Source organism: Morus notabilis, unplaced genomic scaffold, assembly GCF_000414095.1.
Source record: "Morus notabilis unplaced genomic scaffold, ASM41409v2 Scaffold518, whole genome shotgun sequence".
In the NCBI taxonomy this organism is placed as follows: domain Eukaryota; kingdom Viridiplantae; phylum Streptophyta; class Magnoliopsida; order Rosales; family Moraceae; genus Morus; species Morus notabilis.
The window spans coordinates 301,455-320,915 of NW_010366577.1; the positions used below are offsets into that span (position 1 = coordinate 301,455).

The window sequence follows — 19,461 nt, forward strand, 5'->3', positions numbered from 1 at the left end:
AGTATATAACACTTATATACCTTATTTAAGGTTACATAAATAATTACATAATTTTATGATATTCATAAAAATACATGCACATAAATAATGAAAATTTATGCTTTATTAATTAAATAATAAAATTCTTAATTACATTTCAAGCTTTCATGACATCATTTCCAACACTTTATTACTTGAGGCTATGTGTATACTTGCGTGAGATTTTCTCCATCAGTATTTTCCACAGGTGGCTCATATCACGTATGTTATTTGGCCTCACAATTCTCTGATTTTGTTCAATTATACATTACTAATTTTCAAATACAATTTACAATAAAATGTAAATTAGCAAATAAATTAATTCCTAACTAACAAGCTCACACTTGAAAATTAATTGTTCATAAAATTAAATAGTGCGTACATCAACAAATGTAAATTGACAAGATTATTAGTATATGAATAAAATGTAAATTAATTTCATAAAAGTATATATTACATGTTCATTATTTTTTTCTTTTTATATTATTACCTTCTTCAACTCATGTCCTTTAAACATCTTAATGATTGGAATCATTATCATCGAAAACTAACTAATAGCAATACTCTATCTTTTCAGTATTTATTATATATATTTTGCTTCTAGGAAAGTATACGAAAATTACGGAATAAAGAATATACTACCTGATGACCAGTACTATCCTTTATTATTATTAGCAGTAGAAGTAGTAGTAATGATTTATTCTTGGGATAGAAAGGCTGAACAGGTTTTTATTCATAATACGATCATTTTAGACGATCTTCTTATTATGAAGGCAATCATTTGCAGCTGGGGCGGCGGGGAACGCCACAAGCGGAGGAAACTTTGTCAGCATTGGGAGAGTCAAAGTACTTGCGGAGGTTGGGATTCTTGGCGTACTCACAAAAGCATGGCACCTGCACTTTAAGCTTGTTGCAGCACGTTGCCGACGGCGGCGTGCTGCCCTGGCTGAACGCCTGCTGGCATGATATCAAATCCAAGGCATTGCATGTCCCGGCTTCCCACACCGGCGGTTCGGAGATCAGCACCGCTGCCACGAGCACCACCGCTACAGCGAAGAGCTCCATGCAGGACAGCTTCTTCATATATCAATTAATTCTATTTTAGACAAAAGAGAAGAGTTCTAGAGAGAGAGAGATGTATGCTAGTACTGAACTTAACCCGTGCTATAATGCACAAAGTTTTCATTATTTTGGAACAAAAATTATGATTTTTGGAATTAAAGAAAGTTTTTACTTTGGAGTTTTCATACTATCGTGCCATCTCAGTCTATGTAGTTACCGCTTTAAGATGTTGCTTATTTAGTAATAAGATTATTTTGTATGAGAAGTTTTTTTAAAAGCAATCGTCGTGGTGCTATTTAGCAGCATGTAATTTGTTTTTGTTTCCTAAGAAAAGTAACACGGGTTTTCGGTGGTTATTATAATATATAGAAATTTGATGTTATAGGGTAATAAGAATTCGATTTGATTAATTGCTATAATTTTTTTTTAATCAATTACCTAATTTATTACAATTATAGTTAAAATAATGATATCTATTAATGAATAAATATTATAGTAACTATTAAAACCACACTCACTATGTGTGTGTTGGAGTTGCTTAAGAGTTAGAATTGGCTGGGTGGGGTGGGCTACAAACCAAGTGGCACAGCTAGGCTTGTTGGTGTTTTTCCAACGAGAAAATTGTTGAATTTACTCTTAGAGTGTATGAGTCTGGATTTTTACCTTTTACTTTTTATTAATACCTTTTTAACTAATATAGTTACTTGACATAAAAGAATACTAACTAAGAGTGATGTGTAAAAGTCTAAACTCATACACTTCAAGAAGTATTTGTGTCATTTTCTCTTTTCAAACCGTTGTTATCTAACCCATGCAAGGGGATATAAAAGAAAAAAATAACAAAAATGATAAAATAGTTATTTAAATAATTTATTTTTATACTACAAAATATCGTATTAATTATTTAATGATATTAGTCTTTACTATTTGTATAATATTCTAAATATTTCGTTACATATTTTTAATCTAATTAATAAAAACGTTTTTATGTGTGTAAAAAGCCCTAATTCAGGACCAAAGGGAGTGAATTAATGAGCTTAAAATTTTATATGATGATATGGTGTATTTGATTTTGTCCTTTATAAGGACTGTTCTCGATTCTTTTTAATGTTTTCATCACATAAAATTGAGACTTTTTCTATAGTTCTTGTAAAAATAGACTATTAGTAGTCTCTTATTTTTCAGCCGTCAGATTTGTATCAGAATTTATCTGTTCAGACATACTTTTTTAATCTGATGTGATTTTGACTAAATTTAACGGTCAAAAATTGAGACTACCGGTAGGGGCGGACTACCGATGAAACTCCCCATAAAATTAATTATCTAGTAGTTCAATATGAGCAGTTTCATCCTTATTCGGCTGCATTCAATATTGTTAGCATACAATCTCCTAATTAAGCACCTCATCAGTGCATAGTCCTTTCATCACAACTTTGCCGACTCCATTCTGGACTTGAAAAAAAAAAAAAAAAAAAAAAAAAAAAAAAAAAAACCCCAATTAAAAAAAAAAAAAAAAAAAAAAAAAAAAAAAACCCTAATTATCAGATATAATTATTTGAAAGCGTTGGAGCGGGGCTGATTGTCATCAGAATTGACATTTCCTTCGGTCATGATCTTGGGGATTAAAGTCGTTGTTGATTTTCCCTTCTTTGGATAATTGCTTGCGAAAGCAATTAACAATATTAGATTTCAAATTAATCACAATATATATTTTTTTTCGTTTTTGGTTTCCCATTCGGTGTAAAGTCTCTCATCAACCAACAATATCCTCTAATCATACATCTATGCAAATTTGCATGACAAGTCTCAAACAATATAGATATAGATGTTACAAATTATAAAACAAAGATGACCCTAATTGTACGTATTTCCCCTTGCAGGAATTTATTGCCTTGTAATAAGATCTTGCTAATGGCTTACTTTTCCACGTTTCCAAAACAAAAGATAATTACAAAAAGATTCTTAATACTACAATTTGATCATTTAGATTTTTGCAAGTCAATATAAAAACAACTTCAGTACAATGCAAATTAACTTTACAATAATGCCAAATTAACTTTACAATGCTATTTTGGCATTTTAGTAGAAAAACTTCCCTCCAATGCAATGATATTTTTATGCAAAATTTGGTGTACTGTGTCAAAATTTCACAAAATAGATCTTATGTCAAAGAAGATCGTGTGGCGTGTGCACATGGGCGTAAGAAAAAAAAAATTATGTATTTAAACACAATGCACGCATTTTTGTTTGTATATTTTCTTTTCCTTTTTTTTTTTTTTAGTAAATATCCTAAAGAGAGGGAAGATATAGATTATATAGGTTTCTTTTTTTCAAAATTATGCTCTTCATTTTTTAGGTTATTAAAAGATCATATATTGTATGTTGGCGTGTAAAATTTATATATTCAGATTTCAAATTTATACTTAATTTATACTCTTTTTTCTGTTGATGAAGTTCAAAAAATTAAAAAAAAAAAGAACTTAAACGCCTCTAAAACAAAAAAAAAAAAGAATAAGAAAAAGAAATATTAAAAATGTAAACGACATTTAAGTCAATTTTATAAGTAAAATAAACCTTTGACAAAAAAAAAAGGGTACGGATTTATCCTGAATGTGAAATGTGGATACAAATTTTATACAATTCAAAATATAAGGTATGACTTTTTGACTTTTTGATAACCTCAAAAATGAACGGTTTAAAAATGAGAAGAAAAATGATCATATGATGCAATGTTTAGGTAAAAGACGGAGGAAGGAGATAAAAGACAAAACACTATATAAAAGGAGAGGAAAACAATGTGTTTGTATGTATATATGTATGGATATATGTATGTATGTGAGTAGTAACACAATGCCTAAGATATATTCCTAAAAAACAGACAAAAAAATGATGAATAAATTGATTCAATAGTGTGAATGTTCACATTCCTATCACCCCTCATGAATTTCATTATCTCCTCGTTATTACCATCGGTATTTGGTATTCCATAACCTCGTAACTAACACTCCATTAATAGTACTTTATTATTGAAACATATGACTTTTGGCCTCCTTACTATATGATTCTTGGCCTATATATATGTGACGTAGAAGAAGGTAAGATAAAATTTATTGTCCGTTGATTCGCGAAGAATATCAAAAAAATTGAGAGTGCGGATATTTCGTTGATTCAAAGAATTATTATGTGTTTGGTTAGTGGATTCGTGTTATGGTTCGGATCATGGTTCGTGGCTCACTATAATATTTTTTTCTCATAAAAAATACACGTAAATCGAAAATAGTTCTGAATCATAATTTTAAATTCATGAACTAAACGTCCACTAATGTCGAAAAGCAAGTAAAGAAATATAACAATCCGAAATTTTATTAATCAATCAACTAAAAATAGTAATGTTACAATCTTCTTTAAATAGACAATTCAAAAATCAAATAAAGAAAACTAACCTTAAATTAATAACGTAATCTTATTTTAAATTCAAAATAACTAAAATAAATATTATAAGGATAACTACCTTCCTAAAATTCCAAAACCTAAACGTTAATAATCTCAATCTAATCAATGCAATTTTAAATTCAAATAATATCTAATAATAATTTAAATTCACATAATAATTACCACTATTTTAAAAGTACTTCTAATTATATCATTGCATCATTCTTGTGGGTGGAAAGAATTCGTCCTTGAATTCGAAGCAGCTTCAAGTGGTATGAAAAGAGAACAATCTTCATGAACTCTGAATGACTCATCTCTAAAATAAATAATTTGTTGACCTTGTTAACACGAGCCCTTGTACATTTTTAACGGTGATTGCGCTAATGACCTATACATGATTTTTTTTCTCATTAAATTCATTTAAGATTAGACCAAAATTCATTTTTTGGTCATCATTTTCTACATCACTCTCGTCAAAAATTGGACCACTATCAAATTATTCATCACCACTTACATCATAGATTTGACCAAATTTAATATCTTTGACGTCATCTTTGATATCAAAAATTGGATGTCATCTAATAGATTACCGATCGCAAGCCTATAGATTACCCAATTTTGGTGATACAGATATTGTCGGGAGAGGAGGAAAATAAGCATAATTAAGAAAGTAATAAAAATTAATAAGACAAAATTTTGAAATTGTTAGTAAACAGTCTTTAAAGTGTAAATTCAAATGTACAAAGAAGAACAGGGTTATTTTTTGCAATAAAACTAAAAAAAAATTTAAATTTGAGTTACAATTTTATTTAAGTTCATATTTTTTTTTATAAAATTTGAGTTTGAATTCGAATTTAGGGTTAAACTTGAGTTTAAGGCCATGTTCTTTTCGCTTATTCGAGTTTAGAATTCGAGTTTTGCTACAGTAAAAAGCTCTCAAAAATAGTCAAATCTAACTTTTTTGTTACAGTAAAAAGCTCTCACACAACATCACATCTCAACTCGAATTAAAAACTCAAATTAGCGAACTAATGGGAAATTTTCCCTTCAACTCGAGTTCATAAACTCGAACTCAAGTTAATGAACATTATTTTTTCTATTCTTAAAAATATCATAACCTTTTCGTTTAAATTCTAATTGAGATGATTTTTTTCTATGCATTTATAACGAAAAAATGAATAAAACTCTACCTATATACTCTATTAAAATTTTTCATCATTATTGAGTTTTTATTAAAATACTATTTAAATATAAATTTAAGCTTTAACCTACCCAAATGCAAACTTAAAAATATTTTTAATTCAAATCATAACTCAAATATACACATTCAAACACAAACTCAAATTATAACATCAACTCAAATTATAATTTAAACTCAACTCAAAATCATTACTCAAATCACTTTAACTGAAAAATGTAAAAAAACAATCCTTAAAATTTCGAAAATGCCCTTAATACTCTCCTTCTACGTTTCCCCTTCATCTCCCTCTCTCTCTCTCTCTTCCCATCGAAAATCCCAGGAAATCGTCGCCGGCGTAACCATATTGAGCAGCGCTGTAACCTTGGAGGTCGTGCCAGAGATTCTTCGCGACAGCCATGGAAGTTTCTTCGTAACGGCTCCGCGATGGCGAGCGGCGAAGCTCGCGTCTCCTCCGCGCGATTTTGCTAGCGAGGAGCCTCCGTCTTGAAGGTCGTCTATCGACGTCGACGATGAGAGAGGAAGTGCGTCGGAGAACAACGAAGAAAGAGAGAGGGGTCGTCGGTGGACAGAGAAAGAAAGAGAGAGGGAGTACGGGAGAAAGGGAGAGACGAACGTAGAGAGAGAGGATTTGTGGGGAAAAACAAAACAAACGAAATAGACAGAAATGGTAAAATTGACAAATTTGATATTTAAAACTAAACAATGGCCTAATTAATTAATTAATTTCTAATGGCTGGTAAATCAGTTATTTCCTTCTAAAAGTTTTAAAACTTGGCCTATTTATTACAATTTCTCTATTGTATTGGGGTGTTGACCTTGACAAGTTGGGCAATTATAAAAGAGTCGTTCTTCGGGGAACAGAAATGAAAGGGTGGGTGTTCCGAGGAATCTTTGTGTGTTTTCTCCGAATGAAATTTGAGTGGTATCTATTCGGTCCCTTCCTCCACCTCCCTAACCCATTGTTTATAATTTTTCAAGACTAAAATTTTATTTATTTTATCGATTTAAAATTTTAATTTTAAATTTCTATAATTAAAATTTTTTTAAAAATATCACATTTAATTTTTTTTATAATTAAAAATTCTTAAAAAAATTAAAAATTAAAGGCTTAAATATTTATATAACACGCTAAATTTTAATTTGGAGAGCTTTCTACAAGGCGTTGCAGACAACTGCTAATCTGCTTTTGCCAAAGATTCTCTGCTTCCACATTGGTGGCGCTGTCAAGATAGTACCGTACCTTTTTTTTTTTTTTTTTTTTTGGTTACAACTAGAACTCTTGGGCCTAGCCTCACTCCTTGGGCGTTTCCCTGTCTAAGATTGATTACAGCTGTTTTTTTTTTTTGTTTAAGAAATTAAGGCGGCCCATTTTTTACTGCTCTTTCTTTGTACTGCTTCAGCTAAAAGTGTTTCTTGGTATTCTTTTGAGGCTTTGCCTTTTTCGCATAGTTTCATCATTATTGTATCTTGGATTTCGTCTCATGTTTTTGAGTTAAAAATTCATCTCTCTTTCAAAAAAAAAAAAAAAAAAAGGAAAAACAAAAAAACCCTGCAATTAATCACTCTTTGAAAGAAAATAAAAGAACATAATTATTAGAGTCTATTTAGTTTGTTAATTTAAATTTTTTATTTGAATTAAGATGTAATTTTATGTGATAATTTTTTATTATAATAAAAAATTAAATATAATTATTTATAAAAATTTTTTACTGTAAAAAAATTTAAATTATAAACTCGAATCAGCAAAATGAACCGTGTTAATTGCAATACAAACTGTTGTTTATACATGTATCATCGTGATATTGTAGGAACCGGAACGTAAGCCATCCATTATCATTTCACTAATTTGCACTAGGCATACAAATATTTTAGACTGGATTTTATTCATAAATAGTTATTTCTTACTAATATATATTCTGATTTCTGCAGGCAATCAACTACACTTGGGGTAGGAAACACCACAGACGGAGGCAACTTTTTTGGCGTTAGGAGAGTTGACATACTGGCGGAGGTTGGGATCCTTCAGGTACCCACAAAGGCATGGCCTCTGCTCTCTGAGCCTGCTGCAGCACACGCTCGACGGCGCCGTTCCCCCGGTGATCGCCGACAAGCACGGGCTTAGCGCCACGGCGCTACAGGTCGCAGCCTCTGCCACTGGCGCTTTAGAAAGAAACACCGTCGCCACGGCCACCACCAAGGCTAAGAGTGCTAAGCAGGAAAACTTCTTCATTTCAACTCTGATTTGGGAAAAATAAGACGAGGATGAGTGGAGAGAGAGAGAGAGAGAGAGACGAGTAGTGTTGAAATGTTGTGGTGCATTTAACCAGGGTGGTTTGTGTGGCATTTATAGATGAGACTTGGGATCAATTGCCTCCGGTGAAAATTGGAAGTTTCAGCTGAAAGAAAAGCAAATTAATTCGAGGAAAACTGACAAATACTTACTACCGAAACTGTTAATAAACGCTGACGGACGTTTAGTTTATAGATTTAAAATTATGATTTAAATTTTTTTTTATTTTTTTGTATTTTTTAAAAAAAAAGTATTATAAAAGAAATTATAAATTATAATTTAAAATTAAAAATAAATACAAAAAATAAATATCCAGTTACTCTTTTTTATTTTTTATTTTTTTGTGGAATTTTAGTCGATTGTGGAAAAAGTAGATTCCACTTGAGAAATACTGCGGTGCGTCTATTTATGGTTTTAGCATTTTAGGATAGTGCTAAATCCTATAATAACATTATTTAGTGCGAGATATATTCAATAAACATCGTGATGATAAATAGCTACCACTATTATATACGTTACAGTACCACATGATACACTTATGTTGAATTAGTTGGGTCACATGATACAATCTTTTAAGTGATAAGGAATGTAAACCAAACGAGAAGGAATTGATGACCAAGCACACCCATTAAGTGGAAATCATTATTATGACAAATTAATATTAATTTTCTTGGTCATGATCTTGCAGTTTAGAGTCGCTTTTTAACTTTCACTTCTTCAACAATTGTGTGCCGAACAAATTAGGATTCCCTTTATTTCACTTATTCTAGTTTAGAATTTGAGTTTTGTTATAGTAAAAAATTTTTAAAAATAATCACATTTAATTTTTTTATTATAGTAAAAAAATTTCACATAAAGTCACATTTTAATTCAAATTAAAAATTTAAATAAGCGAAACGGCCCCTAGATTTATCCCAAAGAAAGCCGGTGCTCATAATGTCAATACTTATTTGTGCATATTACTGGGTTTAGCATAATTTAACTTCTTCCCTCAAGGGAATTTTATGGCCCACAAATGTGAACCTAATCATGGTTAACTCTTCCACGTTACCAAACAAAAAAAAGGCCAAATTATGATTTTTTTTTTTTGGCACAACGGCACAGCAGCACAAGGCTAAATTTTCAGTACTGTTTAGTGTTTTTACCCCAATATTAGAATCTTATGTAAGAAATGCTCTGGTATGAGCTTTTAGTCTTAATTAATGGTCCACAATTTGGGTATGTATAAAAATGGCCATTATGAAGATTTTTTTAAGGTACCATTACGCAGATTTTTTTTATTTTTTTTATTTTTAAGGGTACCATTATGCATATTTGATTCACATTTTCTTTCTTCCTCCTTTTTTTTTTGTCCTTTCTTCAGACGTTCCTTCAATAACAACATGAGATGATAATTAAAATATCTTAGATCAAACAATTTTTTAATTAATCTGACTTGATATTTTAATTGATATATTATTATTATTTGAGAGAAAGAATGGAGTTTTTTTTAATAGAGCAGTCTTATTGATAAACGCTGGATCAAATTAAAATTATAATAAATTAAAAAAATATATAAAATAAACAATTTATAATATAAATTTAACCGTTAAAAATAAAAAATTACTAATAATTCAGTCATTTAATCTTAAAAAAAAAAAAAAAAAAAAAACTCCCATGAACGAAACTTTCTAGTCTTATCATAGAAGCTCTATTGAAGAAACATGAAAATACAAGACTCGAATATCTTTTATGCAATGATTTCAACAAGTGTGCAGTTACATTTCATGTTTAGGATTAATGACATTTTGGAGCCATTAGAAAGGAAAGCGCCCAGGTTATGCGGCAGAATCTCTGGTAAGTTTCGATGTGTTCATGTGATCACTGTTCAGCCCATAAACAGTCAACACCGAAAAGTAGAAAATCACGTGCCTTCTTTTTCAACTTTTGCATTTTTGTCATTTGGCTAATGAAGCCACGTTCACATGTCTTTCGGCCTCTCTACTCACACGTTACAGTGAAGGAATCATTATATGAACTCTATTTTACAACCGGCAATTTTTTTTTTCCCCAAAGAATTTGACTCTTTCTTTCACTTCACATATTTAAATTTTTAATTTGAGTTGAGATGTGACATTTTTTAAAAATTTTTCACTGTAATAGAAAAAATTAAATGTGACATTTTCTGAGAATTTTTTACTGTAAAAACCTAAAACTGAAAACTCAAATCAGTAAAATTAACGAGACCTACATAATTTGATTGGTGTCTCAGCAAAATGCATGAAACGTGTCCTAATTCAGCAATTCTATAAAATAGGTAGTATTTTTCGGAAAAATTCAAGCCAAAACATCTCTCTCTTGCAATGCAATCACTTATGAGTTTCATTTTTACTCTGAGTTTGTTCCTTTAGAATAAAATTTTTTTAAAAAAATTAAACTCAAATTACAATTATTTTTAAGTTTATATTCTTTTATAAAATTTGAGTTTCAATATGAGTTTTAACTCGAGTTTTAATTTGAATTTAGGGCTAAAATTAAACTCAAGTTAATGAATAATTTTTTTTTATTCTTAAAAACGTCATAATTTTTTTATTTTAATTCTGATTGAGATTATTTTTTTTCTATTTGTTCACAACGAAAAGACGAATAAAACCCCACACATATACCCTATTAAAAATTTTCATCACCATTGAGTTTTTATTAAAATACTATCTAAATATAAATTCAAATTTTAACACACTCAAACACAAACTCAAATAGATTTTCAATTCAAATCATAACTCAAATGTGCACATTCAAATACAAATTCAAATTATAACTTTAACTCAAATTATAATTTAAATTCAACTTAATATCTATATACAAATTACTATAACTCAAAAACACAACCGAACAAACCCTCTGCTTACTCAAGATTAATATTTACTTTTTTTTGAAGATTTTTTAAATTTTTTCCCTCTTCTTTTCGTCTTTCTTTTTTCCTCTTGAATACATATATTTTTCATTATTTTTTACTATTATCAAAATTGAGCATTAACCAATTCAAGATACGGATTTGATATACACAAAATCAAATGGTTCACATTGATAAGGCGAAAAACAGATATACTTAGGGGCAACAAGTAATCGAGACCTCGTCCTTGTAATTGACCGTCGAACCGCCAGCTAGTTGGACAGCTTGATTTTGCTAACAATAAATATGTTGATGTGACATTAGCTAGTCAGTTAATCGTTCATTTTACAGATTTGAGTTTTCAATTTGAGTTTAAATGTGATATTTTTTAAGAATTTTTTACTATAATAAAAAAAATTAAATGTGACATTTTTTAAAAAAATTTTACTGTAAAAATCTAAAACTAAAAACTCAAATCGATAAGATGAATGAGGTCTTAATTTTTGAATGCTAGATAATTTGTCCAGCTAAACATTTTAATCGGGGGCCACATGCCAATAATTAATAACATGAGATATTTATTGGCGCCTCCACAAAACCAGAATGGTCAGTTGTCAGTGTCTAATAAAATGATGCTCGGTAAAATGATAAGTTCATAATTTTAATTCTGTTCTTTCATAAAAATATTAAATAAATAAAATTCTTGTTAATAGATTATTTTATAAAATTAAAATTTAAAATTAAAATTACTTACTTAAACTCATAAAAAAAAAACATGTCATTAGAGTATCTCTAACGAAACTCTTTAAATTTTAGTTAAATCTTAATTAAAATTATTAGAAAACTATTTTAACTATCAATTTTTTAATAAGTCATTCTAATCATGCTCTTTATTTTAACTAAATATAGATTGTTTTAATATTTATTAAATTTAAAATACGAATAACTTTATTTAATTTTAAAAAAACATTTACATTTATTGTATTTTGAAATAATAAAACAATAATAAAATAAATGACTAACCACTCTTTACTTATTATATTTAGCTAATTTAGAATAAATTCTCTGAAAAGCTCAACGAATCATACTATATATATATATATATATATATATATATATAATGAGCTGTAGAAACAAATCCTGTTATAATATAAAATTAAGGAGACGTTTAGTTCATGGATTAGAATCATTTTTAATTTACGTGTATTTTTTTGAGAGAAAACACTATAACGAACCATAATTTAAATTAGAATACGAATCTACTTACCAAACGTTACCTAAGATAGGCATAGAGCTCCAAACTTCTTTACTGATTGAACTGGATCTAATTTCAATGCATTGTGGATTGGATTGGCGTGGATGTAAACGTGCAAATTCAACGTAGGACCAGATAATGAATGGAATGGCCTACCCACTCGAGAACTTCATTTTTAGCATTTTATTTTTTATTTTCCCACTGTCGTAATAACAATCAGGTAAAACGCATAATCCTTCAAGTTCTGAAATCTATTCATGGCAATCTGATTATTCCGTTTCCACCAACTACAAGCATTAGACTTTGGCTAAAATTAAATACATTTTTCGGCTACATTCCACCATACACACTATAATTTCCTAATCTATAAAAAATTATTTCCCGTGGATTAATCTATTGGTTTAGTCTTTAGGACTTTGAATAATTGGCAAACAATAAACCAGCCAAAAAGTCAAAATGATAAACCCATTGAACTTTAATTTTGTAATTCTTGGCCTTGCTGTTCACCTTTCTGCACTAATAAGATTACACAAAGGGAAACAACTTTCTCAAAATGTAATGGATGCTACCTACTACAAAATACTTGAACATTACCACTAAAATCATTTCCAATACAAACACTAATATATTTAACATTAAAATGTATGATATGATATGTTATTTGTATTTTTACTCCAGTGCATAATATTATTTAAAATGATAAATTCACTTTTTTTTTTGAAATGATTAAGCTTTGAAAGTTGTACGAGTAAACATTTATTTTTAAAATAATTATAAAATTTAAAAATTATAATGATTACATGAAAAAGTAAACATTTCAATTAATAACAATCAAACATTAAATTTTTTATATACTATACTTAGTGAGAAATTTATTATAAAGTATAGCGTATAAGAAATTTAGTACAACAAATACTATTATATTAGAGTGTTTTTTTTTTTACACTCAAATATTAAATTTATAATTGATACATCAATTATAGCATTGTATTTTTTATGCTCTAAGTATTACACTAAAAGGAGTTTACCCACAGTCCTTTAAGTAATAACCTCTTCAAGACTGCTATGAACTAAATTTTGAAGCGTGATCTTTTCGCAGCTCGAATACTGGGTGAATACATTTTTCGTATTAGCCTAATTTTTAATCCCTGAACTATATGTCAAATTTGATTTCATCCCCTGATTTTTAAAACATCCTGTAACGGGTCCCTTATATCCACATAATTATCCTAAATTACTCATTTCGTTTCATCCAATTGATAAAATTTTAAAGAAAAAAAAAAAAACACAGTTTCTTTCTTAACAATCGTGCCCTAATATGTAAAAATGATAAAATTAATTCCTACTAAACCGTATATATATAGTCCTCTAGTACTTTTTTTTTTTTAAAGATTTTAACAGTCAAATGGATCAGGGAACATTTTGGAAATTGAGGACCATAATGAGATTTAGCATGTAGCTTGAGGACTAAAAACGAGATTCACTCTTTTTTTTTTTTTTTTTAAATTTTATGTGGGGCAAATAACGGCATGGAAGTTTGTTATGTCCAGTTTACATAAATATTCTTGACAAGGGAAGGGGCTAAAGAGATTCCCCTGGGCCTGGAGGCTGAGAAATGTTACTGATATACCTGCTTTAGTCCAGAAAACATTTACATCTGAAACCCAAAAGTTTAAACGAGCTCCCCATAAGCTCCTTTACAATTTTCTGCAAAGAGTATCATTTTGTTAGGGAAAAAAAAAAGGGGGAGAAAGAGGAAAATAAGCTAAGATTTGAGATGAATTAAAATTAATAGGTCAATAGTTTACATAAGTTAATATATAGGTCAAATTACTGTTTTCGTCCATAACTTGTCTGGTTATGAACCATAACTTGACAAGTTATTGTCCATAAATCACGGTTTTTATCCGTAACTTGTTTGGCTATGAACCATAACTTGACAAATTTATCCATAACTTATCTGGTTATGAACCACAACTTGACAAGTTATGGCCTATTAATTTATATAACTAAAAATTGGCTTATATACTTTTTTAAGCTTTTTATATTGGCCTATTTTCTATTATTTTCCAAAAAAAAAACCCCCAATGAAGCTTAAAGTCAAAACTTGTCTCTACTAAATGGCAATCCGAACTTAATTTAAGCATAATTACATTTTGATCTTCAAATTTTTAATTTAAGCATCTTTAGTCATTAAACTTTCATTTCTTTGAGAGTTTTGGTACCTAATCGTAAAATTGACAAACAATTTCTGAAATTTTACCTGGATAATCATGTCATTATAATGACAGAAAATTTTGCATAAAAAAGTTGTGGTATGCGCAAAATATTATAGTTTTTAATAGGTTTTAATAATAATAAGGAGAAAATTTTTTCAATTACACAACTCTTTTCATAAAATTTTAAATTACCACGCGGTAAATACATGTTTATTTTTATTAAATTTCAAAAATCGTTCGTCAATTTTACTGTTAATGATCAAAACTGTCAAAAAATTTAATATTTAAGAACTAAATATATTTAAATTAAAAATTCAGAGATCAAAATATTACCATGCTCAAAGTTCAAGAACTAATTGAGCTATTAACCCGCTAGTGCATATCTAAACTTGCAATATCTCATCAACAAAAGTGGGCAAAATAAGCCAATCTATTAGTGCAATATTGCAAGTTGATTTAGGTAAACATTAAGACAAATGGTCCAAAGAGAATCATCAATGTTCCTATTTTCCGACTGAGACTGACATCATCCGTCAACATACGTACAGAAGAGTGCCAAACTAGGCATGATGAACAAGAAGAGTCAAATGACCACTGATAAATTCCAACTCAAAAATTTTGTTGGGAGATCATAGCCTAAGAGCTTGTTCGGTTGCATTTTTGAATTATGATTGAGTTGAATTTGAGTTAAAGTTGTAACTTGAGTTTATGTTTGGATATGCACATTTGAGTTATGGTTTGAATTGAGAATCTATTTGAGTTTGTGTTTTGGTGGGTCAAAACTTGAATTTGTATTTAGATAGTATTTTAATAAAAACTCAATAGTGATGGAAAATTTTAATAGAGTATATGGATGAAGTTTTATTCGTCTCTTCATTGTGAACGCATAGAAAAGAAAATCATCTCAATCAGAATTAAAACGAAAAAGTTTTGGTGTTTTTAAGAATAAAAAAAATATTATTCATTAACTTGAGTTAAAGAAGAAACTTGAGTTCAGATCTTAGCCCCAAATTCAAGTTAAAACTCGAGTTTAAACTTAAATTTTACAAAAAAAACATGAACTTAAATAAAGTTGTAACTTAAGTTTAAACTTTTTTTGAATTTTGATCTAAAAGAACAAGCCTCAAGAGTTTAACTTATATGTCAAAACAAATTCGCAAACTACAAGTATAGTTTTTTATACTACTTTGTAAAACTTGGTTAGAGTAGTATATCGTAGAATCAAGTTCAAAAATATGTATATTGAACTTGGATCACAAAATTTATGCAGAAAGCAAAAAAGCTAGCTAGATTTTGAACAGCCAGGGAAAAGTAGTGGTAACTCACTGGGCAACAGCGTCCTGCTTAAGGAAACCACCTTGGCCTCTCGCATTAGTGAACTTGTAAACCGGTCCAGAAACTAGAGACAAAAAGGTTGGAGCAAAATCGAATTTAGACACCCTGAAAACTGCAACCAATAGCATTATATGACTCCCTCAAAAATTCCAGGATTCACTCAATCTGTACCTTCATAACCACCAAAAACCGGATCGTCTGAAAGCATAAAAGGCGCATCTAGATTCACGTACCTGCAAAATCGAGTGAAAAACCTCATTTTATACCTCTATTCATGAAAGTTCCATTGAAAATTAAAAGAGGTTGAAAGATGGCTTAATCAGAATCAATAACACAACTAGCTAGAACATCCACAAAAAATTAAGACACAACAAGGATAGTTTACTTGAAGCAGCCAAGCCCACAAGCCAAATGGCCAGCAAAGCCACTGGCAAGTCTAGTCTCAACCATGCTATCAATTATAAGACTCAGCCCTGATTTTCTTGCAATCTCAACTACTTGGAGGCTGCCCAGAACTCCAAATCTAGCCAGTTTCACGTTGACAAAATCCACAATATCGTCTTGGACAACTTTCTGAACGTCAATCAAAGTCTGGCAGCTTTCGTCTGCAGAAACATGTATTCCGTATTTTTCTCTAGCAATGCCACGAACGTTAGCAAGACCATTCCAGTCATCTCTGTGTACTGGTTGCTCAAAGAGAATCGGCTTTATACCCATCTCTGCGTGCAAAGAACAATATAAGGTTCTGATGAGGATTATAAATAAAGCTTAGACCAAAAGACAATGGCAATTTTTTGCTGATAATATTTTGTTATGGGTAGAGTTTTCCGCTTGTATCATACCATCTAACTTCTCGAGAACTATAAGAGCTTCTTCCAAAGTGTACTTTTCGTTTGCGTCCAAGATAAATAAGCAATGAGGTTGAGCGACCTGTACCGCTTTAATGACTTTCAACTCTTCAATTAGATTCAATCTTAAGTTAAACCTCATAGTATCGAATCCTTTTGCGCAGTACTTTGAGGCCATTGCAGAAGCTTCAGCTGGCGACGTAATTGGAATCTGTAGATTGGACAAAGCCAGAAGCTCAAACCCTTGTGAACAACAAAGTGAAGTTTGAAACACTAACATTCAATGAGACCGGATTAACTTCCTTTTAATTTTAGAATGTCAGACACTTAACTGTTATGGCAGTTGTTAGGCTATTTGAAACACCGCCAAATAATCTCCAAAGAGGCACATCAATGCTGTTAGCAACAGCATCAATCAGTGCCATTTCCACTCCTGCCCTGACCTTCAAAACACATGAGTCAGTGAAGAAAGACGGCAAAACATTATAGGCCCCAGTTTATTTCACTAATTTAGTTAAGTTGAATTCAGTTTGAACAGTGAGTATAGTTTAAATTAGCGTTTAATTAGCATGTACTTTGAATTGTATTGATCGTTTGAACTGAGTTAAACAATCTAATTTAGAGTCTAGTTCTCCCTTAAGTTCAACCGTTCAAACTATTTTTGAACACTAAAAAGTGCTTGCTCTTTCTGTTTTTCACACTTACCAAACACAAATTCGAATTTTATCTTATGTTTAAATAAAAATTTTAACTATACATGTAAACGTTAATTTAAATTATAATTTAAACGAAACAGTTTAAATTTTTCTGTTTAAATTAAAAAGTTCAAATCAATAAAATTCAAAATAGTGAACTAAACGGGGTATAATCAAGTGAGAAACAGAAGTAAGCAAAACAAATAAAAATGCAAAATACAAAATACAAAAAGTTTTAGCAATTCCTTTCTTTACTAGTACTTGCAATATCCACTATACAGAAAACTTGTTAAAGGACATAAAAGTAAAACGGAAATCAAAGCAAAGAAAATCTAAACAAAACAAAAACAGGGATGTCGTTAGTCAGGTGGAATCTTTCTGTATGAACTTTGAAACAATTTAACTAACGTGATCAAAACAGGTAGTATTATGAAAATTGTTTAATTTTCGAATTTAAAACTTCATAGTACTATGGTCGTGACTCATGAAAGAAAAATAGTATCTAAGTAGTTAGCACTCTAAAGAAAGAGACAAACACATCATTTATTTTCACTTCCACGTTTCATTTTAAGAAATTAATTCTACAATTTGTTCCTAATATGTTACAGAAGTCTGGCTTTAGTTCATGCACGTTCAGTTCGTTGATTTGAGTTTTTAATTCGAGTTGAGATATGATTTTATGTGAGAGCTTTTTACTGTAGCAAAAAAATTAGATGTGATTATTTTTAAGAGCTTTTTACTGTAGCAAAACTCGAATTCTAAACTCGAATCGGCGAAATAAATAGAGCCTAAAAACAGTAATTAAAAAAAAAGGGATGATAACAAAACTCCCCGAGTTTTATCGAAACGCAATAATTAACTTTGTTTTCATAAATGCTCAAGAGTATACCCTACGTTTTTCTGAACGCATAAAATTCACCTGTCACATTTAGTTAAAATTAACTATATAAAAAGACTCTTTTTTTTACGATGTATAAAAGAAACTGTGTCTAGCATGAGGGAAAAAAATATAAAACTTTTCCAAAAAAAAAAAAAAAAAAAAAATCAAAATTGATTACTCTCAAATGCCAGACAACTGAAGATTAAAGTTGCAGCCCTTAGATTTCTCTATCGGATAACACTCGTTTTTTTTTTTATTATTAAGAGTAATTCACAATTGTGTCTTGTTCGCAAATTTAATCTTAGCTAAACATGATATTAGGTGAATTTTGACTGATAAGAAAAGTAAAACAAATGAACTTCGGCGATTAAAAAAAAAATCAGCATTTTTTTAAAAAAATAGAGGAGATTTCTAAGGTATTTTATCATTATCAGAAACCACAAAAATTATCAAAAGCTAAGGTAATAATAATAAAAGCAAAACAAGACAAGACAAGACAACATCGTTATCAGTGGCAGTGTGGCAGACTCACAGAAGCAAATTCCTGTCCAGGAAGAATCCCGCCAATCTCTTCAAACACCGAATTCAAAGTCATGGCCGGGCTCCGCCGCAGAAACTCACACGCCTCCTTGGCCTTAGCCAGAGCCGCCGCTAAGTTTTCCGCCGCCGCCTCGCCCCAACCGACGCAACCATTGCTCAGCTCAACTCTAATTGCCACGTTTTCCACGTTTCTGGAAAATGGATCATTATTATTGACTACTTTGACCCTTAAAGGTCTCTCCTCTGCTCTCTGCACATCCACCCAGAAAGTCTCTGTCAAGTTTTTGAACCCAAAGCTCGTTGCTTCTTTGGCAGAGACTTCAGAAACTGCTCTGAGTTTACTGTTTTTGCTTGAGAAGCTGGAATTCACGCAAATCTCGAGAATGCGCTTTCTGGGTTGTGAGCTGATTTTGAAAACTTGGTGTTTGGTTTTACAGAAGAAGAGAGAAGTTGATGGACAGAGAGCAGAACCGAGTGGTGCCATTTTTGAACAGTTAGCAAAGCTCATGTTTTCTCGTCGATGGTGATATTTTTCTTGATTTTGTGGGGAGTCGTTGTTGGGGTGTTATGTTAGTTTTTGCCGTATTGTGGGTTGAGTTTCAGAGAAAAGCCTGAAGAAGATGAGAGAGAATTAAGGTTTCGTTCATTTCACGAGTTTTTAATTTTAAATTTTTATAATAAAAAATTCTCATAAAATATAACATTTAATTTTTTCTGTTACAGTAAAAAATTTTAAAAAAATGTCATATCTCAATTTAAATTGAAAATTCAAATCTACAAAGTGAATGAGAGAATGCAACAACCAACCTTTCAC

The 19,461-nt window shown here is 30.2% G+C and overlaps 2 protein-coding genes across 2 annotated transcripts; both read right to left on the reverse strand.

Moving 5' to 3' along the window:
• Positions 1-7,454: 7,454 nt before the first annotated feature.
• LOC21409704 (non-specific lipid-transfer protein 2) lies at positions 7,455-8,015 on the reverse strand. Its single transcript, XM_010110581.2, has one exon. The coding sequence runs from the start codon at positions 7,941-7,943 to the stop codon at positions 7,647-7,649; it is 297 nt and encodes a 98-aa protein (XP_010108883.1). The 5' UTR covers positions 7,944-8,015; the 3' UTR covers positions 7,455-7,646.
• Positions 8,016-13,603: 5,588 nt separating this feature from the next.
• Positions 13,604-19,273, reverse strand: LOC21409705 (L-Ala-D/L-amino acid epimerase). The gene is made up of 7 exons (XM_010110582.2): positions 18,640-19,273; positions 16,865-16,975; positions 16,527-16,743; positions 16,070-16,403; positions 15,856-15,917; positions 15,676-15,748; positions 13,604-13,837 (listed from the first exon to the last, which is right to left on the reverse strand). The coding sequence occupies exons 1-7, from the start codon at positions 19,153-19,155 to the stop codon at positions 13,828-13,830; spliced, it is 1,323 nt and encodes a 440-aa protein (XP_010108884.2). The 5' UTR covers positions 19,156-19,273; the 3' UTR covers positions 13,604-13,827.
• Between the last annotated feature and the right edge of the window lie 188 nt (positions 19,274-19,461).

Bases quoted from the DNA above. Each gene is read 5' to 3' on its own strand.
- LOC21409705 (XM_010110582.2), bottom strand. From the start codon at position 19,155: ATGAGCTTTGCTAACTGTTCAAAAATGGCACCACTCGGTTCTGCTCTC. The intron at 16,404-16,526 runs GTATGATACAAG...CTTTGCACGCAG, and splicing joins AGTTCTCGAGAAGTTAGATG to AGATGGGTATAAAGCCGATT. The intron at 15,749-15,855 runs GTACAGATTGAG...TTTTGTCTCTAG, and splicing joins GGTTTTTGGTGGTTATGAAG to TTTCTGGACCGGTTTACAAG.
- LOC21409704 (XM_010110581.2), bottom strand. From the start codon at position 7,943: ATGAAGAAGTTTTCCTGCTTAGCACTCTTAGCCTTGGTGGTGGCCGTG.